Below are 25,104 nucleotides of genomic sequence, written 5' to 3'. Positions count from 1 at the left end.
ATGACTCTACGCAGTAGACATTACTGCTATTCCCATGTTTGCAGATTAAGATACTAAGACATAGGAAAGTTAAACAACTTGCCCAAGGTCACACACAGAAGATTAGGACCACATCTGTCTGACCCCAGAGCCCGAGCTGTCAACCACTGGCAATCCTGCCACTGAACTGTTCCTACAGTGTTAGGTTAACGTCACTTCAGCAATAATGTCATCCACTGCAGTACAGAATTTTACTAAAATTATTATTTTAATTGCTTAATAATTATGTTTATCTTGGTTTATACACCTCATAGAGGTTCTGGACAAGGTCAATTCATTTTTTAAAGTGCTTAAGAACTTGGATCGTGAAGTAAGACTACCCAGGTTATCCACCATGTGACCCTGGACAGATGACTTCACCTTGCTATACCTCAGCTCCCTTAACTATAAAAGAGAGATAATAATGATATCTGCTTCCTGGGGCTATTGTGAGGATTACAAGAGATAATATCATATAAAGCTGATAGCAGACAAGAGTGTTACTATTATTGGAACCAAATGGTTTCCTACCGATAAAATCATTTGTTCTAGTGTTACGAAAATTTGGGATTGGGCCGGGCGCAGTGGCTCACGCTTGTAATCCCAGCACTTTGGGAGGCCGAGGCGGGTGGATCACGAGGTCAGGAGATCGAGACCACGGTGAAACCCCGTCTCTACTAAAAAATACAAAAAATTAGCCGGGCGTGGTGGCGGGCGCCTGTAGTCCCAGCTACTCGGAGAGGCTGAGGCAGGAGAATGGTGTGAACCCGGCAGGCGGAGCTTGCAGTGAGCCGAGATTGCGCCACTGCACTCCAGCCTGGGCAACAGAGCGAGACTCCATCTCAAAAAAAAAAAAAAAAAAAAAAAAATTTTGAGATTGACGAAGGTCTTAAATATATTTTTTTACTCTACCTGAATTTCTACATCGCCACTGTTTTTCTTTATTATCTGAATTTAATCAGTGCTTAAATTGCTCTGGCCATGTAATAAAATTTAATTCAGAATTTAGAATATATATTTATATAGAATTATTAAAATTACTTAGAATTTGGAATATACATATATATATATATATATATATATATATATCATGAAGATTAAAAGAGATTAAAAGGAGATGATTTGTGACAGGAAGCCAAGTGACTATCCAGTTTGTTTAAAGATCTAGTTCTATGCAAGAGGCTATTAAAGTATCTCAGAGAATTTAAACTTGACTTTGGCAGGGATATTTTTCATGTGACAGAGCACTCTCCACTTTTCCCATTATCCTGAAGAAGGTAAACACTGCAAACCTTTGTCTTTATGGCATCTTACTTGAGAACAAGGCAAATTATCAAACAGATGTTCCATAAACTCAAATTCAGAATGTTACTGGGCCCTTTTAAATCCCTATTCATCATCAGCTCATAAACTAAGCTGAATTAAGAAACAGTAGTGAGAAACATGGTGATGTGGCAGAATACATAAACAGGGTTTATCAGAAACTGCATATCTGAGAGGAAAACAGAAGTTTAGCTCCCAAATAAAGCAAAAACAGTGGAATGGACACAAATGCTAACTGCAGCCAAACAATCTGAAGTTTGACTTTAGTAAGAAACTGTATAATTAACTACATTTCTCCACTGGCCCACAGATAAAGATCACTGCAAATTTTGAGTAAGTCTGCATTCAGGCTACTTTGTACAAATCCAGAAGTTTAAAAATATATGCACAATCTGCCTGTAACCATAACAACCTTTCTCACTCCTCACTCCACCACCCCCATCCCAAGTAGTTGTTAGGTAGGCCATGTTTTTCAGCTTTTATTCAAAACAAATTATTCCTTAAGGAAAGAGCTACACTGAATTTTCATATAGAACAATGTTTATAACTGATATTTCCCATTTATTCTTAGTTTTTTCAATGATTTTCTCAAATAATTAATAAAATACCATTACACTGCCTTTCCCAACATCATGAGACTTTGTGAGCCATGTTATATTTCATGTACAATTCAGCAAAGGGCCATCTTATGATGCTCCAAGAAAATCAATAGATTCGCCCTTCTGTTATTAAGGCAATAGTCATTTTATTATTATGAAGGCAATGGGAATTTTTAAACAAGTTTAAGAAAATACACTGATAACCCTCAGCTTTGGACCTTCTTGATACTTAGCATTTGAAATGAGACCATGAAATAGAAAGTGATTAAAAGTAGAGATAAATTCAGACAATGTACCTTCTTAGTATTTTTTTATTCAAAAATAAAAATAACCACAAAAAAAAAAAAACAGAAACAGACAATGGTATTATTCCAGTGGTATCTGGCACTTCCAAACTAGCATACATGTTTGTTTAGCTGAGTCAGCCAAATATCAGAAGCCTAAATGTCAAGAAGTGGGCAGATGGAGACCTAAATATACTTAGACAAGTTAATTTCCATTTTTCTAAGGATAACTATTTGAACACTGTTATGACATCAGAAAATAAATGCTGTTATCTATTATACAAGAAATGAATGGAAATATAGAATGCATAGTAGGCACTCAGTAAATACTAGTACATATTAATATTAAATGAATACTAGTAGATAATAATATTATCATTGAATTAGTAATAATATCCAAAAGCTCAGTCTTAGCCAAGTAAAAAATACAAACAAAAGTGATAATTTCCACAGGTTATCCTCAGTGAATGAATTCATTTCTTCCATGATAATTGCAGAATCCTCTGTCTAACTAGATCTGATCACATCACTCCTCTGCTTAAAAGGTATCATTGGTTCCCATTCCACTGAAGATAAGGCCCAGGTTCCAGTCTCCTTGGCACAGCATGAGCTGCTAGCCGACTTTGGCTTCTGTCACAATCCAGTCCCTTTCCCATATGTCCTGTTTTCTAGACACATGAAGCCAATTTTTATTTCTTGAACATGCCATGTTTCTCATGATGCTCTGCCTACAAGTCTCCCTTTTCCCTTATTCATCTGTCCAAATCACTATCTAAATCAAATGTCACCTCCTGGGAAGCCTTCTCTGATAGTCTGTACACTATCTACTTCTGTTAATCTTTAATATTTTTACCTTTAGCAACACTTATAAAATTGCATTATAATTTTTAAGACACGGCTTTATTTCTAGCCTCTTGCAGTGTCCTGCTTCTTTGAAACTCAATGAATCAACGCATGAGTGCGTGCAAGGCCTGTACTTTCTCCTCTTATAAAACAGGTGGGAAAAATTTCCTAGCTCAGTCTCTTTGTCAACTCAGTAAACATTTTCTAAGTACTTCTTATGAACCTGGTCTCGTATAGGGTTTTATGAATATGATTTTTTTAAAGGCAAAGTTCTTATCCCCATGGAAAACTCTGTCTGTTGAAGGAGACAAGTGGTAAGTGCTCTGGTTGCATGAGGAAAACATACAAATCTAAGGAAAACAAAGGAGGAGATCCTGACCCATGCTAGGAAAAGTAGTTTGCTCCTTTAAGGAGAGAGCCACCAGTTCTAAAACTTGAAGGATAAAGAAGAAGAAATTCAAAAAGCCACATTAGGTTTTTTTCTTCCTCTCTAGAATAACCCATCCACATTTCATAACTGTCTAACCAGGTTATAAGAATCAAGGATCAGGGTATATATAAATTCTATTCCATATTTTAAGTCAATACTCTTTTAACAGACTCTGCCAGCTAGCTATGAGTAGTACTGGGCACCTCTTGATACAATTTATTTTATCCTAAAGGGTACACGTATAAAAGATGGCATTGCCCAGCCACGTAACAAAATTGTCTGAGACTTTGTAAACTTATCCACTTTGTGAAAGGAAAAGAGACCTCAGCAGAGCAAAACATTAACCAGCTAGTATAATAAATGCTGTTTATTATTCTAATGAGGAATCTTGATCATTCAGTCACCAGGCATGAGCAGTGATGGATAACTGCTACCACTTTGCATTGGCTGTGAATATCCCATAGATTAATTGTGCTCTTGACTTGAGTTACTATAGCCTTTGAATGACAAAGAACATTGTAGAAAATTAACAAATTGAAAACAGAAACCATCCTCATTCGAGATCATTCTTTATAGTGAATACATTTATATTTTCATTGAAGTTTCCCTTCTCTCTCTACTTGATCTAAATCTCTTGACATCATTTCTCAATGCAATGAAGAGTTCATACGCTTCCCATTGTTCGTATTATTTTGCTGTCTCTCTTAGTGGATGCCTTGATTAAGCCTTATTCTTTATACGAATGTTGATGCTATTCTCAGTGCTGTAACAGCGGCTTTGTTTCAAAGAAATAGTAGACACTGCAAGATGCTAGAGATACTACAATAAAGCCATACCTTAAAAATTACAATGTAATTTGATGTGTTGCTAAAGGTAAAAATATTAAAGATTAACAGAAGTACAGAGATAGTGTACAGACTATCAGAGAAGCTTCCTGGGAGGTGACATTTGATTTGGATAGTGATTTGGACAGATGAATAAGGGAAAAGGGAGACTTGTAGGCAGAGCGTCATGAGAAACATGGCATGTTCAAGAAATAAAAATTGGCTTCATGTGACTAGAAAACAGGACATATGGGAAAGGGACTGGATTGTGACAGAAGCCAAAGTTGCCAAGCAGCTCATGCCGTGCTAAGGAATCTGGAATCTGGGCCTTATCTTCAGTGGAATGGGAACCAATGATACCTTTTAAGCAGAGGAGTGATGTGATCAGATCTAGTTAGACAGAGGATTCTGCAATTATCATAGAAGAAAATGAATCTATTCACTGAGGTTTGAGAAACTATGGACAAGGAAGCTATAGCATCAGGTTGGGAACACTGACCTAAATGACCACTGGTTAAGTCAAATGGGAAAAAATAACATTAGCCTGGCACAGTGGCTCGCACCTGTAGTCCCAGCGCTTTGGGAGGCCAAGGCGGGCAGATTACTTGAGCCCAAGAGTTTGAGACCAGCCTAGACAACATAGCAAAACCCCATCTCTACAAAAGATACAAAAATTAGCCAGGCATGGTGGTGCACACTTGTGGTCTCAGCTACTTGCTAGGCTGAGAGGTAGGAGGATCACCCGAGCATAAGAGGTGAAGACTGCAGTGAGCCGAGATCATGCCACTGCACTCCAGCCTGGGTGACAGAGCAAGACTCTCACATAAAAAAAAAAAGAGGGTAAAATTAATAAGCATTTCCTTTCCCTAGGATGTTTATACCCTCCTTCTCTGATACAGGTTGTCAACTCCATGAGAAAATGAACTGCATTTTTCTCTGAAGCCTAATGTTTAAATAACAACATTCTTACTCTCTTAGTATGAGTAACAATAATAATTTAGTAAGAGTAAGCAAATATTGCAAACTGAAGGAAATTCCATACCTGAGACACTTTGCCTATTGGAATCTGAGTCCCCGTTACTGGAATTAGAATTGTTGGAAGAGTTGTTGTCAACCCCTCCCAGAAGGGGGCGCAAGTGGCTTACTGAGACTTGTTCAATGAATGAAGTTCCATATTTGCGAAAATACCACCATTCAAATATCTAGAACAGAAAAATAAACTTGTTTATGGTCCCTGTTATCATTTATGACTTCTGTACACATGCCCATAAAACATGTTACATTTACTAATTCCACCTTAAGTACATTTTATTTCAAAAACTGTTTATTCTAAAAATTAGATTTTAATAAAATTAATAATAACATTTAAAATTCTCAATGTGGTTTTCTCTGCTTAATGCTAGTTTCAAAAAACTATAACATCAATCATGGATAAAAGAACACTGTTAAGAACTGCTCAATATAATTTTTCTCCAAATTTATATATAATATTCAAATAACAAAATCACCACAGCTGAAAGACAATTCTGGAAATGTATATAAATAAGTCAGTTTTTGAAATACGGCTTATGAAATATTCCAGTTCTTTGCACTTTATATTCTGATAAAAACCATACCTCTGTAAAATGCTTAAGAGTAAAATTGAGGTGGGGGCGGGGCAGGAAGGAGCGGGGGTGCTTGGTAAGATCTCCTTAAGGAAATACTGGTTTCACAGAACAAAAGAATGAGCTGTATCCCATTTCCCACATGGATAGCACCCAGCCACTGAGGTTCAGCATTATTCCACTTGCAGAGAAGTGCTTTATAAACACAAGCATCTGTTGTATACCATTAATGTTTCCTAGTTCACAAGCCTACTAACTGCTATGCACTGTGAATTACAAAAGGGAAAAGAAATAACTTTCAGTAATGAAAGAACAATGATGCTTACATGATTAGACTGAAGTCAGGACCTCCTAAACACTGGAAAAGCAAGTGACCTCCCCCAACCCTTCTTACCTGGGCTCTCTGCCTCTCTACAGTGAACACTTCCTACCACTGCTCAAAGCGGTTCTCTCCCACATCTTTGTCTCTCCTCCCTGATTGGGGGTTTCCTTAGGCAGTCACAAATCATTCCACAGAAGACATTTAAGAATCAATCATATCCCAGAGTCTCATAGGATAGCTACATTTTTATAACATAAAATGTGCAATTAACATAGAACTCCCTTTACCCTTTCTTATTCCATAAAAACAAGATTATCTACTCTGGAATGGACTTTGGGCTATAATTTTAAAACTGATGTTTTCTGTTTTGTTCTATTAAAGATTTCTAAAAAGATATAAGGAACATTTATGAATGACCAGAAGGAAGTATCATTCAAATGAAATGTTTCCAATCCTATAATAGGGCACCTTGATTTAATCCCAGGGAGTTACTCTTTCTGACTATAGGTTGAGTATCCCTTAAATGAAATGCTTGGAACCAGAAATGTGGTGGATTTTGAATATTTTTACATTTTGGAATATGTGTATCACACTGGCTGAGCATCCCCAATCCAAACATCCAAAATCCAAAATGCTCCTATGAGCACTTCCTTTGAGTGTCAGGTCAGCACTCAAAAAGTTTCAGATTTTGGAGCACTTAAGATTTCGGATTTTCAGATTTTTAAAGTGCTCAACCTATCGTGAATTATCACATAAAACATCCAAGTATTTTCTCTGGGCAGAGAGGGGAGAACACACTATCAAGTTAAGAAAGGACAAGACTAATCTGTAACATTTGGAATCACTAGGAATGGGATTTTGCATAAAGGAAGAAAGCTCAGGAATGATAAATTTACACACCATGGATCTAGAAGGGAGTCTATAACCCCAGGTGAGTTATTATCTGAACGTCGGTGTCTTCAACTGTAAGTGGAAATCATATTTATTATTTATCTCAAGGGTCCTGAATTTCCATACTAACCCCATGTAAGACACCTAAGTCAGTGCCTGCTGCAGTTGGTTTTCAAAAGTAATAGCAAAGCTGCCATTTACTATGTCAACGATGCACATCCCTCCCATGGGCAGCACACCTCACATGCTGCCATGAGGCACCCCTCTTTATGCCAGTCTATAATTCAGGTTACTACAGCATTTGCCTGTTACTAGACAGTTGGTAGAAAGTACTGGAAATCGTCATGACAAAGGGTACTGCTCACTGTACAATCCTGACCACTCAACAAGGCCCTCAATAGATTCATGGCTTTGCCTTTATTAGAAGAGAAGTAAGACTCCAAAGGACCCAGAAAATTCTGTGCCCCAAGTCATTTTTCTGCTTTCTATATTGTGCTGCTGGAGCACCTGCCAGTCCTTAGTTCATTGATTCCATCACACAGCACTAGATGTTCCACACCAATCACAAGCAGTGCTCCAGGATTACAGACTTGGCCCCTGCCACTACAAGTCTATGTCACAGATCCATAATACCTCTCACAGGCTCCTGGCATGCCTGTACCCGTCACACACACACAAACCCTGGGTTTCTTCAGATTTCTCAGTTCTTCCAGCAGAACCATAAAGTGTCAGCACTAAAAAGGACCTTAAAGGACTATGTAGAGTCCACTTACAGATGCAGAATGAGAACTACCCATCAAGGTACAATGAACTGACCAAAGTCACAGAGCTGATTAAATAGTCACTTAGCCTGAAGCCCCTACTGTCTGTCACTATCTTACCAAGGCCCTATAACAAGATTTTTATAGCTCCCTTGCCTCATGTAAACAGACAGATGTAGCCTATCATTCCTTTTTTCAAATCTTTACTTCCAAGTGCCCTCTGACACTGTCCCTCTGTGCTTTCCTAGTTATAAAAACCAATTCAGAAGTAGTAGTCTATCAAATGGGACCAGATTATTTATCCTTAGGTTAAAAACGACTCGTATTAACTGCACATTTGCTTTGTAATAGGTGATAGACCTTCCACCCAGTATTTCTAATGAGGTAATAATAGACCTCAGTAAAGACTGGGTTATTCATGCAGCTGTTTGGGGAGGAAAAGAAAGGCCTTCTCAGGTCTGTCATATCACTGCAATAGTACATCCCCTACTGTGTACAGAGAACACAAGCATAAAGATGGACCTCAGCTGTGTACAGGGGACACTAGAATAAAAAAGGACCCCATCCTTCTAATAAATATTGAATGAACAACTAGGAAAGAAAGAAGGGAAGAACTCAAAGCCTTCTGAAACTTCAAACAGTGTCCTCATCTAGGGTCTTAACATAAAAGTCTTTCCCTTATCCTGAAACATGTCAGGCTTTGGGCGAGCACCTCACAGTATTTTAAAAGAGCTGCACGGATCCAAATGGGCAGATGGTGTTATTTAATGCGCACATATTTGGTGTCACTTTGAATTCTTTTCCCTGGTGCATACCTACAATGCAAACAGCAAAGCTCTCATAAACAAATTTAGATTTTAAAAGCACTTCTTGGACTTGCTAGTAGCTCAGTGGGCCTGTCACAGTGGAACAAAACAGTTTTTGGTCTGACAGATAACCAAAAAATTAAAATATAAATATGCATTTCATAATCTTAAACACTTAACCTCTCCTGCGCTTTTTTCCTATTCATGCTCCGCCCCTGAGAGGGTCAAGTAAGATGAGAACTAAAAAGTATCAAGCGGGTTTGGGATTTAGGAAGTCAACAGGGACCTTACCATTTAGTTTAAAGGTAAAACCCCTTTAAACTAGATAGCTGGGCTATGTGACCTTGGTTGCTTTTCTTGATTCCTTGGGGCTTAGTTTTCTAATGTGTAAAATAAGATCACTGTAAGCATTCAGTTGATGTTGGATGAAGAGATGGAGAGAGAAAGGGAGGGATGAATAGAAGACTGAATGGAAGGATAGTTGGAAGGTTGACTGGATGGATGATAAGGGCTGGCCTGGTTGATATAACGGGAGATTGTCTAAATAAACAGAAGGATCAATAAAAGGTTTTGTGTTCATTTTGTTTTTTATGAAAAAGAGGTTCACACATATTTGTGTTAGGGGAAAAAAATCCAGTGGAAAGAGAGAAACCGATGGTGGGAAAGAGTACAAATTACCCAGAGACATGATGCCAAGTAGGAAGCGCATCCATTCTGCCTTTAAAAAGTAACCTACCGGCCGGGAGCGGTGGCTCATGCCTGTAATCCCAACACTTTGGGAGGCCGAGGCAGGCAGATCACCTGAGGTCAGGAGTTCGAGACCAGCCTGGCCAACATGGTGAAACCCTGTCTCTACAAAAATATAAAAAATTGGCCAGGCGTGGTGGTGGGCGCCTGTCATCCCAGCTACTTGGGTGGCTGAGGCAGGAGAATTGCTTGAACCTGGGAGGCGGAAGTTGCAATGAGCTGAGATCGCGGGACTGTACTCCAGCCTGGGTGACAGAGTGAGACTCTGTCTCAAAAAAAAATAAATAACGTACCACTTCTCACTTCTTGCTCTAAGATAGGAAGAAAGAAAGAAGAATGAATAGCGGGAGACATTCTATTTTGGAAAGTAGAGTGTGATATGAGCTGTTTCCCAGGTTAGAAGGCAATAACCGGATAAAAACTGGGTGACACTGATCTCAGAGGAGGTGCAGGTTAGGTTTATCTTCTGGGAATAAGGGAGGTGGGGATGGAATTGGGAATGAGAGGGCTGAGGAAGTGGTTTGGACCTATATCTTACACGGCAGAAGGGCCAGAAGCTATACTCGGGGCCCAGATCATATTTAAAACAAAGATCCATTTGGCAAGGACCCAGTTACCAATGCCCAGTGAGCTCCTTCATTATTATTTGACAGAAGCAGAGAGGATAACCAAGGAGCACTGGGGCTGGGAGCTGGGGGCAGAGACCCAGGTTTCCAGCTGGCCTAAGCTTCAAACTTGTCTCATGTTTACCTGCAGGGAACAAAAATCTGACAAAGGAACAATAAACAAGGCCTTTCCGTCAATCTTGCAGACCTAAAAGTAGACTCTTTGTTCAAGATGCCTAGATTCTTCCTATCCAATAAGTCCTCCTCTTCTTTTGAATTGCATATTCTATACATAAAACACTTCATGTGTCAGGAATTTCCCTATGCCCTATTATCACACTCAAAAATGCCTCCAGATTTCCACACAGCAAAAGCTTAGTAATTCCACACCAACACCATTAAACCCATGGGAAATAGAAAGATGTCAAAGCTTGAAATTGGCTAAGTGCTTCTTAAGAATTAAAGTAGATAATGATGTCACAGGAGGATAGATACAGTGATGGTAGAGACTGAAGAAGGAATATGAAACTTTATGGCAGTCTACTCCTAGATAGAAAGATTGCCAAATCAACACCTGCTCCAAGTCTTCAAAAATATATCTGGTGGTAGCCGGGCGCGGTGGCTCAAGCCTGTAATCCCAGCACTTTGGGAGGCCGAGGCGGGCGGATCACGAGGTCAGGAGATCGAGACCATCCTGGCTAACACGGTGAAACCCTGTCTCCACTAAAAATACAAAAAATTAGCCGGGCGTGTTGGCGGGCGCCTGTAGTCCCAGCTATTCGGGAGGCTGAGGCAGGAGAATGGCATGAACCCGGGAGGCGGAGCTTGCAGTGAGCCGAGATCGCGCCACTGCACTCCAGCCTGGGGGACAGAGAAAGACTCCGTCTCCAAAAAAAAAAAAAAAAATATCTGGTGGTAAACAGTTTTTTTTTTTTGGCAAAACGGATTATCTGGGCTTAAGAAGATAAACCCAGGCAGTTGGCATGTGTTACAGTAATACCTGTAACATTTTTAGTTTCTTTTTTGATCCTAAAGTATATTCTTTTTACCATATTGACTCTTTCAAAGTCCTTCCTAATTCCTCATGACAGATAAAACTTTTTTTTTTACATTCTTGGTTTCTGTATATTTTGTTTAGGAATATGGAATAGCAACCGAGTGGGTCTTGGCCTCCTGCTTCCTAGATCTCAGCCAAGCCCTCCTCAGCCACCTGTTCCCCTGAACAGTTGCGGGGGGCTATGTAAACTGGCATTCTGCCCTTCCACCCGCCTTTGTGGCCACCTGTTGCCAAGACTTTAAGAAAACACAGGGAAGTAAGGCTCTCTTCAAGGTCAATAGCCAATGGTCCATCCCCACCTCAGTGTCTCTAAGTTCACAGGATGAGATTTTCCACTGCAGCATTAACTACCGTGGCCTAAAAGGGAGGGTAACTCTCCTGAGCAAAGCCCTGGAGACCACTGAGAATTGGGAAAAGCCAGCCTGTGTCATTCATCCCAAGCCCTGCCAGCTGTCCTTTAGGTCCCTCCTCTAGAGATTCTAATTCAGTTGGTCTGGGTGGTGCTCAGAATCTATCATTTTAAACAAGCTCCCAGATAATTCTGATGCAGTCAGTTAATTCTTTCATTCCTTGGATCTTATGTGAATTTGACAAATATTTTCTAACTATTTACCCTGGCATTTCATACACAGTAGTACACAAAAACACAGACATGGTTCCTGCCTTTGTGATGCTTCCATTCTAAAGAGGAAGAAGACAATAAATGATCACACAAATGAAATACAATGATAAATGTGCTAAGTATTGGTCTATGTTCTAGGCTGGACAAATCTGGCCTAACCCATGGCCAATTAGAAAAACAAAAAATGTTTCCTCCAAAGAAGGTTGCAGTCTTCCTCTTCCCTCTTTCCTTTCCTTTTTCTTTTCTCTTTCCCTCTCCCCAATCTCTCCTTCTTATCTACCTGACCCACTTCTGTGTGTCTGTTAAAATGAAAATATCAACTGCTACACCCTGCTTCTATCCATCTTCCCAGGCAAACCTTATGAGAGGCAGAATGATGCTAGGGCAGAGTGGTGGAAATTTAAATTCTAGTCTTCACTCCATCCTTACCTAGCAAAGTTTCGTAGGTAAGTCACAAGTTTTCTGAATGCCTAGTCCTTAGGTCTTTACTGATTTAAAGTGGATTGCTTCTGAGCATTCCTGCCTCAACACTGCAACTACATGACTTTCAAGTCTCTCAATTTGTGCTGAAATGCAAGTTGAAAAAGCCAAAATGGCAGTTTTGTCCCTTTATCCGCCATTAGCTCATTCACCTTCTTCACTTTTGCCATATCTTATCATTAATCTGTTCTACCCAAATGTTCATGTCCACAATCAGTCCATGACAGGTATCAATCTACTTTCTTTGCCTGACATGGGGTCTCCTGCAGAAGATCATTTACTTCCGTGGTGAACACAAGAAGCTGTAATCTGACAAGGTTAAATGAGCCTATTTCCTCTCATTGTCTGCAGGCTCCCCAGCCATCTGGCCCTCACAGCATCTCTCTCATTCTTTATTCTAGAATCAAGAGACAAGGTGCTTCAGAGATGACACAGCTTGACATTTATGGGCTGCTTCCCACCCCAACCCCCCAAGAGCCCTCCCAATCAAGTTTCCCTGTGTCTTTTTCCACTCTTCGTTCCAGAATCACCATCGTTTTGGGTGATCCATATGCCTATCAATTAAAGTGCTACCTGAGTGCTGTTCAACTTCTTGAGATGGATGAAAAAGGAATGAAAGGAGACAGTAATCTTCAACTCCGCTCCTTTACTTTTGAATAAGAGGTGATGGAAGGCAAGGTCAGAAAGATCTGGGTTCAAATTTCATGATTTAACTGCTATATAACCTTGGCCAAATTATTTAAACTTTGTGCTTTGTGTCTGTTTTTACTTAGCAATATAAAGACACTGGTCATACCTACCACTCAGAATTTCAATCAGAATTAAATGAAATAATATATGCAAAGCGCTTAATATAGTACACCTGGCATGGAGTGGTAACTCAATAAATAGATCTTTTGTTATAACTCATTCCTATTCAATCGTCATCTGCTACCACTTTCCCAAAAACATACTTCTTTTACATTTAATCCATGAACTAATTATTTTATTTACCATTCTGATTTTCTCCATTTCCTGTTCTTGATTCTGACTTTTAAAAATTATGCTCTGGATGCCTCTTAAAAATACCTCTGTTATACACACACACACACACACACATACATATATATGTACATATATGTATATCTATATACATATACACACATATACACATCCTGTATCCTATTAAAATGTGTATTGATCCCTATATCCAATGAAATATACACACATTTTAATAGGGATATAGGAATCTATGTATAAATGTCAATGCAACATACAGAATTGTATGCATTCTATCAACATTTTGAGATAATTAAGGGGAGCATTTTCTGCACATATCCGCCTTACCACTCTCAAAAGCGAGGCAAAATCCAGAGATTTTCTCCACTGAAATAAACACTCCCTGCAAAGGCTGGGCATGCCTTTGCTAGCAGATAAAAGACTAACTTGGCAGGTCTGGACTGTGATGACAGGTGCAGTTCTTGTGGATGGAACTGGACTGGGATGGGAAGGCTTGTGCCAAGCAGACACAGGGGTATCTTGAAATTAAGCAAGGGAAAAAGCTGGATGGATGGGTACAGGCACAGGAACTAAAAGGGAAGAGTGAGCTAGATGGTATAACAAAGTCATTGCTAGCTTTCACCTTGTGAACTTAGAAGTATTAGGGATATCTAATAAAATCTACACCTGTTTATTTTTAAGTACACTGTATGTCTGTTCAGTTAATTGACTTTTTCTTTACAGAGGAAATATCAGGGTTTTTGTTTTTAGCTCTCTTTTCCAAAGAAATCAAATTTAATTTGATAATTTTAGTCTGCAGCACAGAAATCCTGAGGCCCCCAAATAATCAATTTCCCCAGGGTCAGCCCTATACTTTAAATGTCCATGGCAGGCTCCTAGAACATTGCTTAGGTGACAGCAGTTAGGTAATTGTCTCCCTGGGGCCAGGAAGCAAACTGCTGAGCATTTCCATGCACACAGCTATTTTGCAGAGCACCTGATCCTTTACCTCAATGCTGCCTCTCCCTGAAATGCACTCAGCAGAAAAGGATAGTGGCGGAATAGAAACCTTACCCTGGGTTCATTTCGAGGCCTGGCAAAGCTGAGTCCCTAAAGGCTAGGCATGTCAACAAGCTCTAAAGCAGGAGCCTAAAGCTGTACACACTGTAGTTATTTAGCTCTCACTACAGACCAGCATTTTGAGAGAGACCTTTAAAATGTTCCTACAGGAGAGGTTTTCCTTTGCTCAAAGTTTCCTATCAGTCGGAAGCATCCTCTGCTTCCTGAGAATGCTGCAAGACAAACGTACCATAAGATAGCCCAGCAATGATCATCCGGTTCAGCAGAGGCACAGAAAACCTCACCAGCCCAGATCTGCAGACGCGGCCAGGCTCTAGGGAAATCCCTTTATTGCTGTTGGGGCTTCCCCATCTTTGAGTTAAAAAGGAAAACAACCATTAGGCCCAGCTTACCAGAGTGAAAGGAAACAACCCACACGGAGGTAATTAATTTATAGCCTGTGAATCTACACCACGCTACTGCTAGAATAAAGTCCAGACCTACCATTTGTACAGCAGGCTAGAAAAACAGCTGACCACAGAGGCAGTGAAATGAGTGACAGAGTGCAGGCTGCCTGCACAAGATGGCCTGGGTTCCAATCCTGGTCCTCCATTGCTAGCTGTGTGACCGAAGGCAGGTTACTAACTGACCTATTCTACCTATTGAGCCTACCTGTAAGTAAAAAGGAAACAACCATTAGCAATGACCTTGTTGTACTGTGGGGAAGAGTACATGAGTTAGCATGCAAAGTGCTTTAGATCAGTGCCTGGCATCATCTAAGTAGGTAACAGTCTTCAGTGACCCTCCCCTGAGAGGAGGAATGTACAAACAAAAGACAAAAGCCTACCTTTCAGCATAAGAGTGAATTACTGGTTTCAGTATGAAATTGTATCCAGAAAAGTTCTTTTTTTCTATTTGTTTACTTAAAAAATATTTCCAAGATGTTTTGAATGAAAATGTTAAAATATTATTGTAAATGTAAATTATGATTATCAGAGGGAGACTTGTAATGCCTTCCCCTTCTCCCTCCCACAAAACATATATGCTAAAAGACTGCCATGTTTTGGGCACATATTTAGTAAGAATTTACCAAGCATTTTCCCAGTCTGAAGATGCCTCACTCTATTTAGGAATATTAAGGTAGGTTTTGAATCATAAAGGGATGCTGGATTTTGTCAGATGTTTTTTCTGCATCTATTGAAATGATCATGTGATTTTCGTTTTTAATTCTGTTTATGTGGTGTATCACATTTATTTACTTGCATATGTTAAACCATCTCTGCATCCCTGGTATGAAACCCGCTTGATCATGGTGGATTATCTTTTTGGACATGCTGTTGGATTCAATTAGCTAATATTTTACTCAGGATTTTTGTATCTATGTTCATCAGCGATATTGATCTGTAGTTTTATTTTTTTGTCATATTGTTTCCCGGTTTGGGCATTAGGGTGATACTGACTTCACAGAATAATTTAGGGAGGGTTCTCTCTTTATCTTTTGGAATGGGGTCAATGGTCAATAGGATGGGTACCAATTCTTCTTTGAATGTCTGATAGAATTCAGCTGTGAGTCTGTCTAGTCCTGGACTTTTTTTTTGTTGGTAACTTTTTAATTACCATTTCAATCTCGCTGCTTGTTATTGGTCTGTTCAGACTTTCAATTTCTTCCTGGTTTAATTTAGGATGCTTGTATATTTCCAGGAATTTACCCATCTCCTCTAGGTTTTCTAGTTTATGCATGTAAAGGGGTTCAAAGTAGCCTTGAATTCTCTTTTGTATTTCTGTGGTATCGGTTGTAATATCTCCTATTTCATTTCTAATTGAGTTTATTTGGATCTTCTCCCTTCTTCTCTTGCTTAATCTCACTAATGGTCTATCAATTTTATTTATCTCTTCAAAAGAATAGGCATAGAAGGGACATACCTTAAGGTAATAAAAGCCATCTCTGACAAACCCACAGCCAGCATTATACTGAACAAGGAAGAGTTGAAAGCATTTACCCTGAGAACAGGAACAAGACAAGGATGCCCACTTTCACCACTTCTATTCAACATAGTACTGGAAATCCTAGCCACAGCAATCAGACAAGAGAAAGAAATAAAGGGCATTCAAATCGGTAAAGAGGAAGTCAAACTGTCACTGCTTGCTGATGACATGATCATATACCTAGAAAACCCTAAAAACTCATTCAAAAAGCTCCCAGGACTGGTAAATGAATTCAGCAAAGTTTTAGGATACAAAATTAATGTACACAAATCAGCAGCCCTGCTATACACCAACAGCAACCAAGCTGAGAAGCAAATGAAGAACTTAACCGCTTTTACAGTAGCTAAAAAAAAAAAAAAAAAAAAAAACTTAGGAATACACTTAACCAAGGAGGTGAAAAACCTCTACAAGGAAAACTACAAAACACTGCTGAAAGAAATCACAGATGACACAAACAAATGGAAACACATCCCATGCTCATGGATGCGTAGAATCAACATTGAGAAAATGACCATACTGCCAAAAGCAATCTACAAATTCAATGCAATTCCCATCAAAATACCACCATCATTATTCACAGAACTAGAAAAAAAAAATCAAAAAATTCACATGGAACCTAAAAAGAGCCTGCATAGCCAAAGCAAAACTAAGCAAAAAGAACAAATCTGGAGACATCACATTACCTGACTTCTAACTATACTGTAAGGCCACAGTCACCAGAATAGCATGGTACTTGTATAAAAACAGGCATATAGACCTATGAAACAGAATAAAGAACCGAGAAATAAAGCCAAATACTTACAGTCGACTGATCTTGGACAAAGCACAACGAAAATATAAAGTGTGGAAAGACACCCTGTTCAACAAATGGTGCTAGGATAATTGACAAGTCACATGTATAACAATGAAACTAGATCCTCATCACTCACCTTATACAAAAATCAACTCAAGATGGATCAAAGACTTAAATCTAAGACCTGATACCATTAAAGTTCTAGAAGATAACACTGGAAAAAACCTTCTAAACGTTCGCTTAGGCAAAGACTTCATGACCAAGAACCCAAAAGCAAGTGCAACAAAAACAAAGATAAATAGATGGAACTTAACTAAACTAAAAAGCTTCTGCACAGCAAAATAAATAATCAGCAGAATTAACAGACACCCCACAGAGTGGCAGAAAATCTTCACAATGTACACATCTGAGAAAGGACTAATATCCAGAATCTACAAGGAATTCAAATAAATCAGCAAGAAAAAAAAAATCCCTTCAAAAACTGGGCTAAGGGCTGGGTGCAGTGGCTCACATCTACAATCCCAGCACTTTGGGAGGCCGAGGCGGGTGGGTCACCTGAGGTCAGAAGTTGGCCAGACCAGCCTGGCCAACATGGTGAAACCCTGTCTCTAACAAACACAAAAAATTAGCCAGGCACGGTGGCACATGCCTGTAATCCCAGCTACTTGGGAGACAGAGGCAGGAGAATTGTTTGAACCCAGGAGGCAGAGGTTGCAGTGAGCTGAGATTGTGCCATTGCACTCCAGCCTGGGCAACAAGAGCGAAAACTCCGTCTCAAAAAAAAAAAAAAGAAGTGGGCTAAGGACATGAATAATAGATAATTCTCAAAAGAAGATATACAAATGGCCAACAAACATGAAAAAAATGCTCAACATCACTAATGATCAGGGAAATGCAAATCAAAACCACAATGCAGTATCACTTCACTCCTGCAAGCATGACCATAATAAAAAAGTAAAAAAATAATAGATATTGGCATGGATGTGGTGAAAAGGAACACTTTTATACTGGTGGTGGGAATGTAAACTAGTAATGTAAACTAGTACAACCACTATGGAAAACACTGGAGATTCCTTAAAGAACTAAAAGTAGATCTACTGAGATCCAGCAATCCCACTACTGGCTACCTACCCAGAGGAAAACAAGTCACTATACAAAAAAGATACTCGCACATGCATGTTTACAGCAGCATGTGGAACCAGCCCAAATGCTCATCAATAAGTGGATAAAGAAAATGTGGTATGTGTGTATGTATACACACACACACACACACACACACACCATGGAATACTACTCCACCATAAAAAGGAATGAAATAATGGTGTTTGCAGCAATCTGGGTGGAATTGGAGATCATTATTCTAAGTGAAGTAACTCAGGAATGGAAAACCAAAAGTATGTTCTCACTCATAAGTGGGAGCTAAGCTATGAGGACGCAAAGGCATAGGAATGATACAATGAACTTTGGAGACTCAGAGGAGGAAAGAGTGGGAAGGCAGTGAGGGATAAAAGACTACACATTGGGTATGGTGTACACTGCTTGGGGGATGGATGCACGAAAATGTCAGAAATCACCACTAAAGAACTTATTCAACAAATACCACCTGTTTCCCAAAAACTTATTGAAATAAAAATTTAAAAATAAAAATAAACAAGCTTTGAAAGAAAAAAAAGAATATTAAGGTAGGAACATGAAGACTTAGGTTCTAGGCCTGGTTTTGCTACAAACTAACCACATGAGCTAAGACAAAACATTTCCTTTTGTTTCTTCTGTTAGTTTCGATTTTCTCCTCTGAAAAATGAATGGCTTAGGGATGAATGACCAAAGTCCTTTCACGTCAACAATCCCTGATTCTCCCCATTGCTTTTTAAAATTGATACATAATAGCTGTACATATTTTCAGGGTACATGTGATAATTTGATACCTTCATGTAATATGTAAAGATCAAATCAGGGTCACTGGAATATCTACCACCTTAAATTTATTTTTTCTTTTCTTTGTGCTAGGAATATTCAAATTATTCTCTTCTGACTATTCTGAAATATACAACAGATTGTTAACTACAGTCACCCTAACAATCTGTCAAACATTAGGTCTATTTATTCTATTTAACTGGTATATTTGTACCTATTAATCAACCTCAGCCAGGCATGGTGGCTCACGCCTGTAATCCAAGCACTTTGGGAGGCCAAAGGAAGAGTATTGCTTGAGCCCAGGAGTTCAAGACCAGCCTGGGCAATATAGAGAGACCCCATCTCTACAAACAATTTAAAAAATTAGCCAGACATGATGGTATGCGCCTGTGGTCCCAGCTACTTGGGAGGCTGAGACAAAGGATCACCTGAGCCCAGGAGGTCAAGGTTACAATAAGCTGTGCAGTGTGCAGTACACTGCAGCCTGACTGACCTTTCCAGCCTCTGGTAGCCACCAATCTACTCTCTATCTTTGAGATCCACTTTTTAAACTCCCATATATGAGTGAGAATATGCAATATATGTCTTTCTGTACTTGGCTTATTTCACTCAACATAATGACCTCCAGTTCCATCCATGTTGCTGCAAATAACAGAATTCCATTCTTTTTCATCACTGAAAAACATTCCATTGTGGAACATTCAAATTCCAAAGAGAACTATTTACAAATTAATCTCTGTTCTCTGATCCAATCATTCTCCCTAGTAATCATGTATTGCCCTCAAGAAAATTCCTCTTTTCCCCCTCCCACAACTTGTTTCTCCACCATAACTTGTCTTGCCAGGATCCAAGACCCCAATCTTTCTGTAACCTCAAGATCATATATAAGCTTCTTAACCCCACTGAGATATTGGGCAATCACTCTGTAGTTCTCCTGTGTACGTTAATAATACATTTCTTATGCCTTTTCTCTTATTAACCTGCCATTTGTCAGTTAATTTTTCGGTCAACCTTTCAAGGGTGAAGGGGAAGTTTTCTGCTCATCTCTACAATACATACCACATATTCTTTACCCATTCATCAACTGATGGGTACTTAAATTGATTCTAGATTTTGGCTATTATGAATAGTGCTGCAATAAACATGGGACTGCAGGTATCTCTTTGATATACTGATTTCCTTTCTTTTAGATATATATCCAAGAAGTGGAATTGCTGGATCATATGCTATTTCAATTTCTAGCTTTTTGAGAAACATCCGTTTTCCATAGTGGCTGTACTAATTTACAATCCCACCAACAGTGTACAAGAGTACCCCTTTCTCCACATCCTCACCAGCTTCTGGTATACCCAGTTTTTGTTTTGTTTTGTTTTTTGAGACGGAGTGTCGCTCTATTGCCCAGGCTAGAGTGCAGTGGTACCATCTCAGCTCACTGCAACCTCTGCCTCCCGGATTTAAGTGATTCTGCTGCCTCAGCCTCCCGAGCAGCTGGGACTACAGGCGTGTGCCACCACATCCAGCTAATTTTGTATTTTTAGTAGACGCAGAGTTTCACCATGTTGGCCAGGCTGGTCTTGAACTCCTGGCCTCATGTGATCCTCCCGCCTCTGCCTCCCAGAGTGCTGTGATTGCAGGCGTGAGCCACTGCACCTACCACACCCTTTCTCCTTACCAAAATTAGCCTGGCATGGTGGCACATGCCTGTAGTCCCAGCTACTCAGGAGGCCGAGGCAGGAGAATCACTTGAAGCCATTCTAACTGTAGTGAGATGATAGCTCGTTGTGGTTTTGGTCTGCATTTCTCTGATGATTAGTGATACTGGGCACTTTTTCATATACCTGTTGTCCATTCACATGTCTTCTTTTGAGAAATGTTTATTCAGATCTTTGCCCCTTTTATAATTGGATTATTTGGGATTTTGCTATTGAATTATTTGAGCTCCTTATATATTCTGGTTATTAATCTCTTAGATGAATAGCTTGCAAATATTTTCGCCCATTCTATGGTTTGTCTCTTCACTTTATTGTTTCCTTTGCTGTGCAGGAGCTTTTTAGCTTGATATAATCCCATTTGTCTATTTCTGCTCTGGTTGCCTGTGCTTTGAGGTCTTACACAAAAAATCTTTACCCAGACTAACGTTCTGGAGCATTTCCTCAATGTTTTCTTTCACAAGTGTCATGGTTTCAGGTCTTAGATTTAAGTATTTAATCCATTTTGATTTTGCATATGGTGAGAGATAGAGGTCCAGCTTCATTCTTCGACATATGGTTATTCAGTTTTTCCGGCACATTTATTGAAGAGACTGTCCATTCTCCAATGTATGTTCTCAGTGCCTTTGTCGAAAATGAGTTGACTGTAAATTTGCGGATTTATGTCTGGGCTCTCTACTCTGTTCCATCGCTATGTGTCTGTTTATATGCCAGTACCATGCTGATTTGGTTCCTATAACTTTCTAAAATATTTTGAAATCAGATAGTGTGATGCCTCCAGTTTTGTTCTTTTTGCTCAGGACTGCTCTGGCTATTCAGGGTCTTCTGCAGTTCCATATAAATTTTAGATTTTTTTTTCTATTTCTGTAAAGAATGTGATTGGTATTTTGATAGGGATTACATTAAATATGTAAATTTATTTTCAGAGTATTGTAAAATTTATTCAGAGTATTGTCATTTTGATGATATTAATTCTTCCAATCCATGAACACAAAATATCTTTCCATTTTTTGTGTGTTCTCTTCAATTTTTTTCCATCAGAGTTTAATAGTTTTCCTTGTATACATCTTTCACTTTTTTTATTAAATTAATTCCTAGGTATTTTATGCTCTTTGTAGCTATTGTAAATGGGATTGCTTTCTTGATTTCTTTTTCAGATTGTTCACTGTTAGCACATACAAATGTTACTGATTTTTGTATGCTGATTTTGTATCCTGCAACTTTATTGAATTCGTTTATCAGTTCTAACTGTTTTTGGTAGAGTCTTTAGGTTTTTCTAAATATAAGATCATGTTGTCTGCAAACAGGGCTCACTTGACTTCTTCCTTTTTCATGGTTTTCTATCACCTGTCTCACTGAAACTGATCTCACCTTTTCATTACTTTCTCTCGTTATCTTCTGTCTACTCCTTGTCCTCTCTGGATATCATGTAATTCTCAATATATTAATATAGTTTCTTACCTAGCTCTAAATAGTAAGTATATCGCCTCCTAATGAAAATCTTTTTTAATTAATAAAGTTAGAAACCTTTGGAGTGACAGATTCATTCCCATACCTTCAGCACTCACCACAATTTTTTCTGTGGTTTTCTAGCAAAACAGTTTCTGCTGGCTTCCCTCCACCAAATCCTCTCAGATTATTTTCCTCTGCCCTCGATCCCCTAGATTGAGGAGATTATCTAAAGCCTTTCTCTTCTCCATTCATTGCTCTAGGTCAGACTCAAATATTTTTACTATTTCCCATTTGGACAATTTATGTTGTTCCTCAACAGGTTAAGTAGCAGTAAATTTTTGAGGTGGTTGTTCTCTGAAGCCAAGAGTTCCTGCCCCCGCCCCGACAAATGTGAAGACGAATGTGGGGCTGCTGTATTCTTCTTTGCAAAGTAATAATCGTAAAATAGCACTACCATACACTATCACCATCATTTCAGAAGAAAATTTTAACGTTAAAAAGTAAGAAGGACATAATCTCAGAATAAAATACAGTCCTTACATGGAATAAATTAGTGACCAGCTTTATAGCTTTATGGAGCCACTTTCTACAGGGTCTTTATTTTTCTCTTATCTCTAAAGAACAGGGAAAACTTAAGAGATACATACAAGTGAACAGATTAGTATTTAAGAGGCAACATGGTATAAATTATCACATATACCTTATTTCAACCCATTTTAAGGAGGAAGTTTAATATGCTTCCCCTCAACTTGGGTTGGTCTTTGCAGCCAGCATTGGGCTTTCTAGTTGGATTTTCACTTATCCGAAACAGATTTTTAGTACCAGAAGTAGTTCTAGAGAAACAGAATTTTGAGGATAGATTTCTTTAGTTGGTTTTGGGGTTTCTGGAGTTGGCTGCTTAATATAATTAGACCCAAAAATGCCAAGGACTCTACTTTAATAGTATGGAGAACACTGACAGTCCTTGGCGTGAACTGTTTAGAGAGTTATGCAAAATAAATGCATTTGATACTCCTGATTCACCACTCTTGAGAGGCAAAGAGTTTAGCAACTCTACACATAATACCTTCGACCATATGTGGAGAACCAAGGAATAAAATGAAGTTGGTTGGTTGCTCCTAAGTTCACTGGACAAGGTGATGAAAACAATGAACTCAGGGATTCTAACTCCTGGCTCCAGAAGCACATACTGAGCCTTGAATCTTCTAAGAGTGCCCTTAGTGAGAGTCTTATCTCCTGTAGAGAAAGAGCTGGAAATTGTGGAAAATCAGACACAAGCTCTTATGTGAGTGGTTGACCTGCAATGAAAGGTGCATGCTCAGGCTCACCAGGTATCTACTGTTAAAGTGAGGGCATTTATTGGAAAAGAGTGGGACCCTGCAACTTGGAATGGAGATGTGTGGGCGGACATTTAACACCAACTTTAAACATCTCATGACACGAGTTTAACAATCCATATGACACAGCAAAGCAAGACGAACCTGGATGTTCTCTGCCCACGAAAAGATCCTCCCCACACTGCCATCATCCCTCTCCTCTGTTTGCAGGTTTCTGTCCTCCATACATTTCTCCACCTTTTTACTCTGACTCCTCACAAGCTCAAGCTTCTGAAATCCACCATTATTCTAGGTCCATTTATGCTCTTTGCTCCACATGTTTGCACCCTTCTCTAAAGCTTTTCTGTTTTTCTTCTGATCATCCACTTTTCTTAACATCAACTATGTAAAATTTTTCTTATGCTTGTTTCTATAATAATTTAATCACAAGTATATGGGTACAGAGAAAAAAAGCTTTTCTAAAACCTTTTTGCCTTAAAGGTCATTTAATTCTATTAGAGTAGTCCCATTGAGTTTAGATGGTCCCCATTTGAGGCCACTAAAATTAACTACTTCAAGTGTTACCATTTAGCACACCTGCAGCTGTTACAAAGATAAGGTAATAGAGCCGTACAAATGATAATCATATTGCTTTTTCGCATTTTAGGAATTTTTTTAAAGGAAACAATGCATAAATAAATGTAAATTTAGAAAGAAAAGAAGATGAAGGGAAAAAAAACTTAGAATTGTCACAATACATGTCAATACATTTAAAAAAAACTAAGCTATATTTCTATTGATCTTGATCTTGTACAATATTCCATTTTGATGGTTGGTTTTGTTTGTTTGTTTGTTTGTTTGAGATACAGTCTTGCTCTGTCACCCAGGCTGGAGTGCAATGGCGCGATCTCGGCAACTGCAACCTCTGCCTCCCGGGTTCAACCCATTTTCCTGCCTCAGCCTCCCGGATAGCTGGGACTACAGGTATGTGCCACTACACCCAGCTAATTTTTTTTGTATTTTTAGTAGAGATGGGGTTTCACCATGCTGGCCAGGCTGGTCTCAACTCCTAACTTCAAGTGATCCGCCTGCCTTCGCCTCCCAAAGTGCTGGGATTACAGACGTGAGCCACTGCGCCCGGCCCCATTTTGATGATTTTTAGTTGAACGGAGTTACGTTTATTTTACAATATCTTAGATAGTAAAATTTGACAGAGAATTATGTCTTCCTTTATTTTCCATTTCATTTACATTTGTTTTTTCCCCTTCAACAAAGTAATATATGATTGCTTAAATTTTTTTCAAATATTTCAGAAATATAATGGAGTAGTAAAAGGCTTCTATGAGTCCACTCCCCAACATATATACATGTGCAAGATAATCACTGTAACCGGTTAGTGTATATTCTTCCAGAGTTTTTTACTGTACATACACTAATATACATACTACTAATCAGCATGTTTTTAAATGAGAAGGACTCCACCACTTACCAAAATAAGCCCTGATATTAGTGAGGAAGTGCCTGTTAGGGCCACGTAGAACTTCGGTGTTAATGTGTTCAAAAACATGCTCACTGAAAAAGAAAAGAGAGGGAAAGGGAGAAGAACAAGGAATGTATGAGTATGTCAGTAAAACCAGCTCTTTCATTTTTCTCTCTGGTAAAATCATTTATTTCTGATGAT

General features: G+C 39.0%; 1 protein-coding gene across 21 annotated transcripts in view; it reads right to left on the bottom strand.

Moving 5' to 3' along the window:
- The window catches only part of ST7 (suppression of tumorigenicity 7), a 280,933-nt gene that overhangs the window by 103,392 nt on the left and 152,437 nt on the right, over window positions 1-25,104 (bottom strand). For all 21 annotated transcript variants that reach the window (XM_055283772.2, XM_063642153.1, XM_055283770.2 and 18 more), the window contains 2 exons: window positions 24,913-24,995; window positions 5,364-5,523 (listed from right to left, as the gene is read on the bottom strand). In XM_055283772.2, the coding sequence (XP_055139747.1) occupies window positions 5,364-5,523; window positions 24,913-24,995 (243 nt within the window). The remainder of the gene's footprint in view (window positions 1-5,363; window positions 5,524-24,912; window positions 24,996-25,104) is intronic.

Source organism: Symphalangus syndactylus, chromosome 6 (assembly GCF_028878055.3).
Source record: "Symphalangus syndactylus isolate Jambi chromosome 6, NHGRI_mSymSyn1-v2.1_pri, whole genome shotgun sequence".
NCBI lineage: Eukaryota > Metazoa > Chordata > Mammalia > Primates > Hylobatidae > Symphalangus > Symphalangus syndactylus.
Note: the sequence above shows the minus strand (reverse complement) of the source record. Positions and strands in the feature narration are given on the sequence as shown.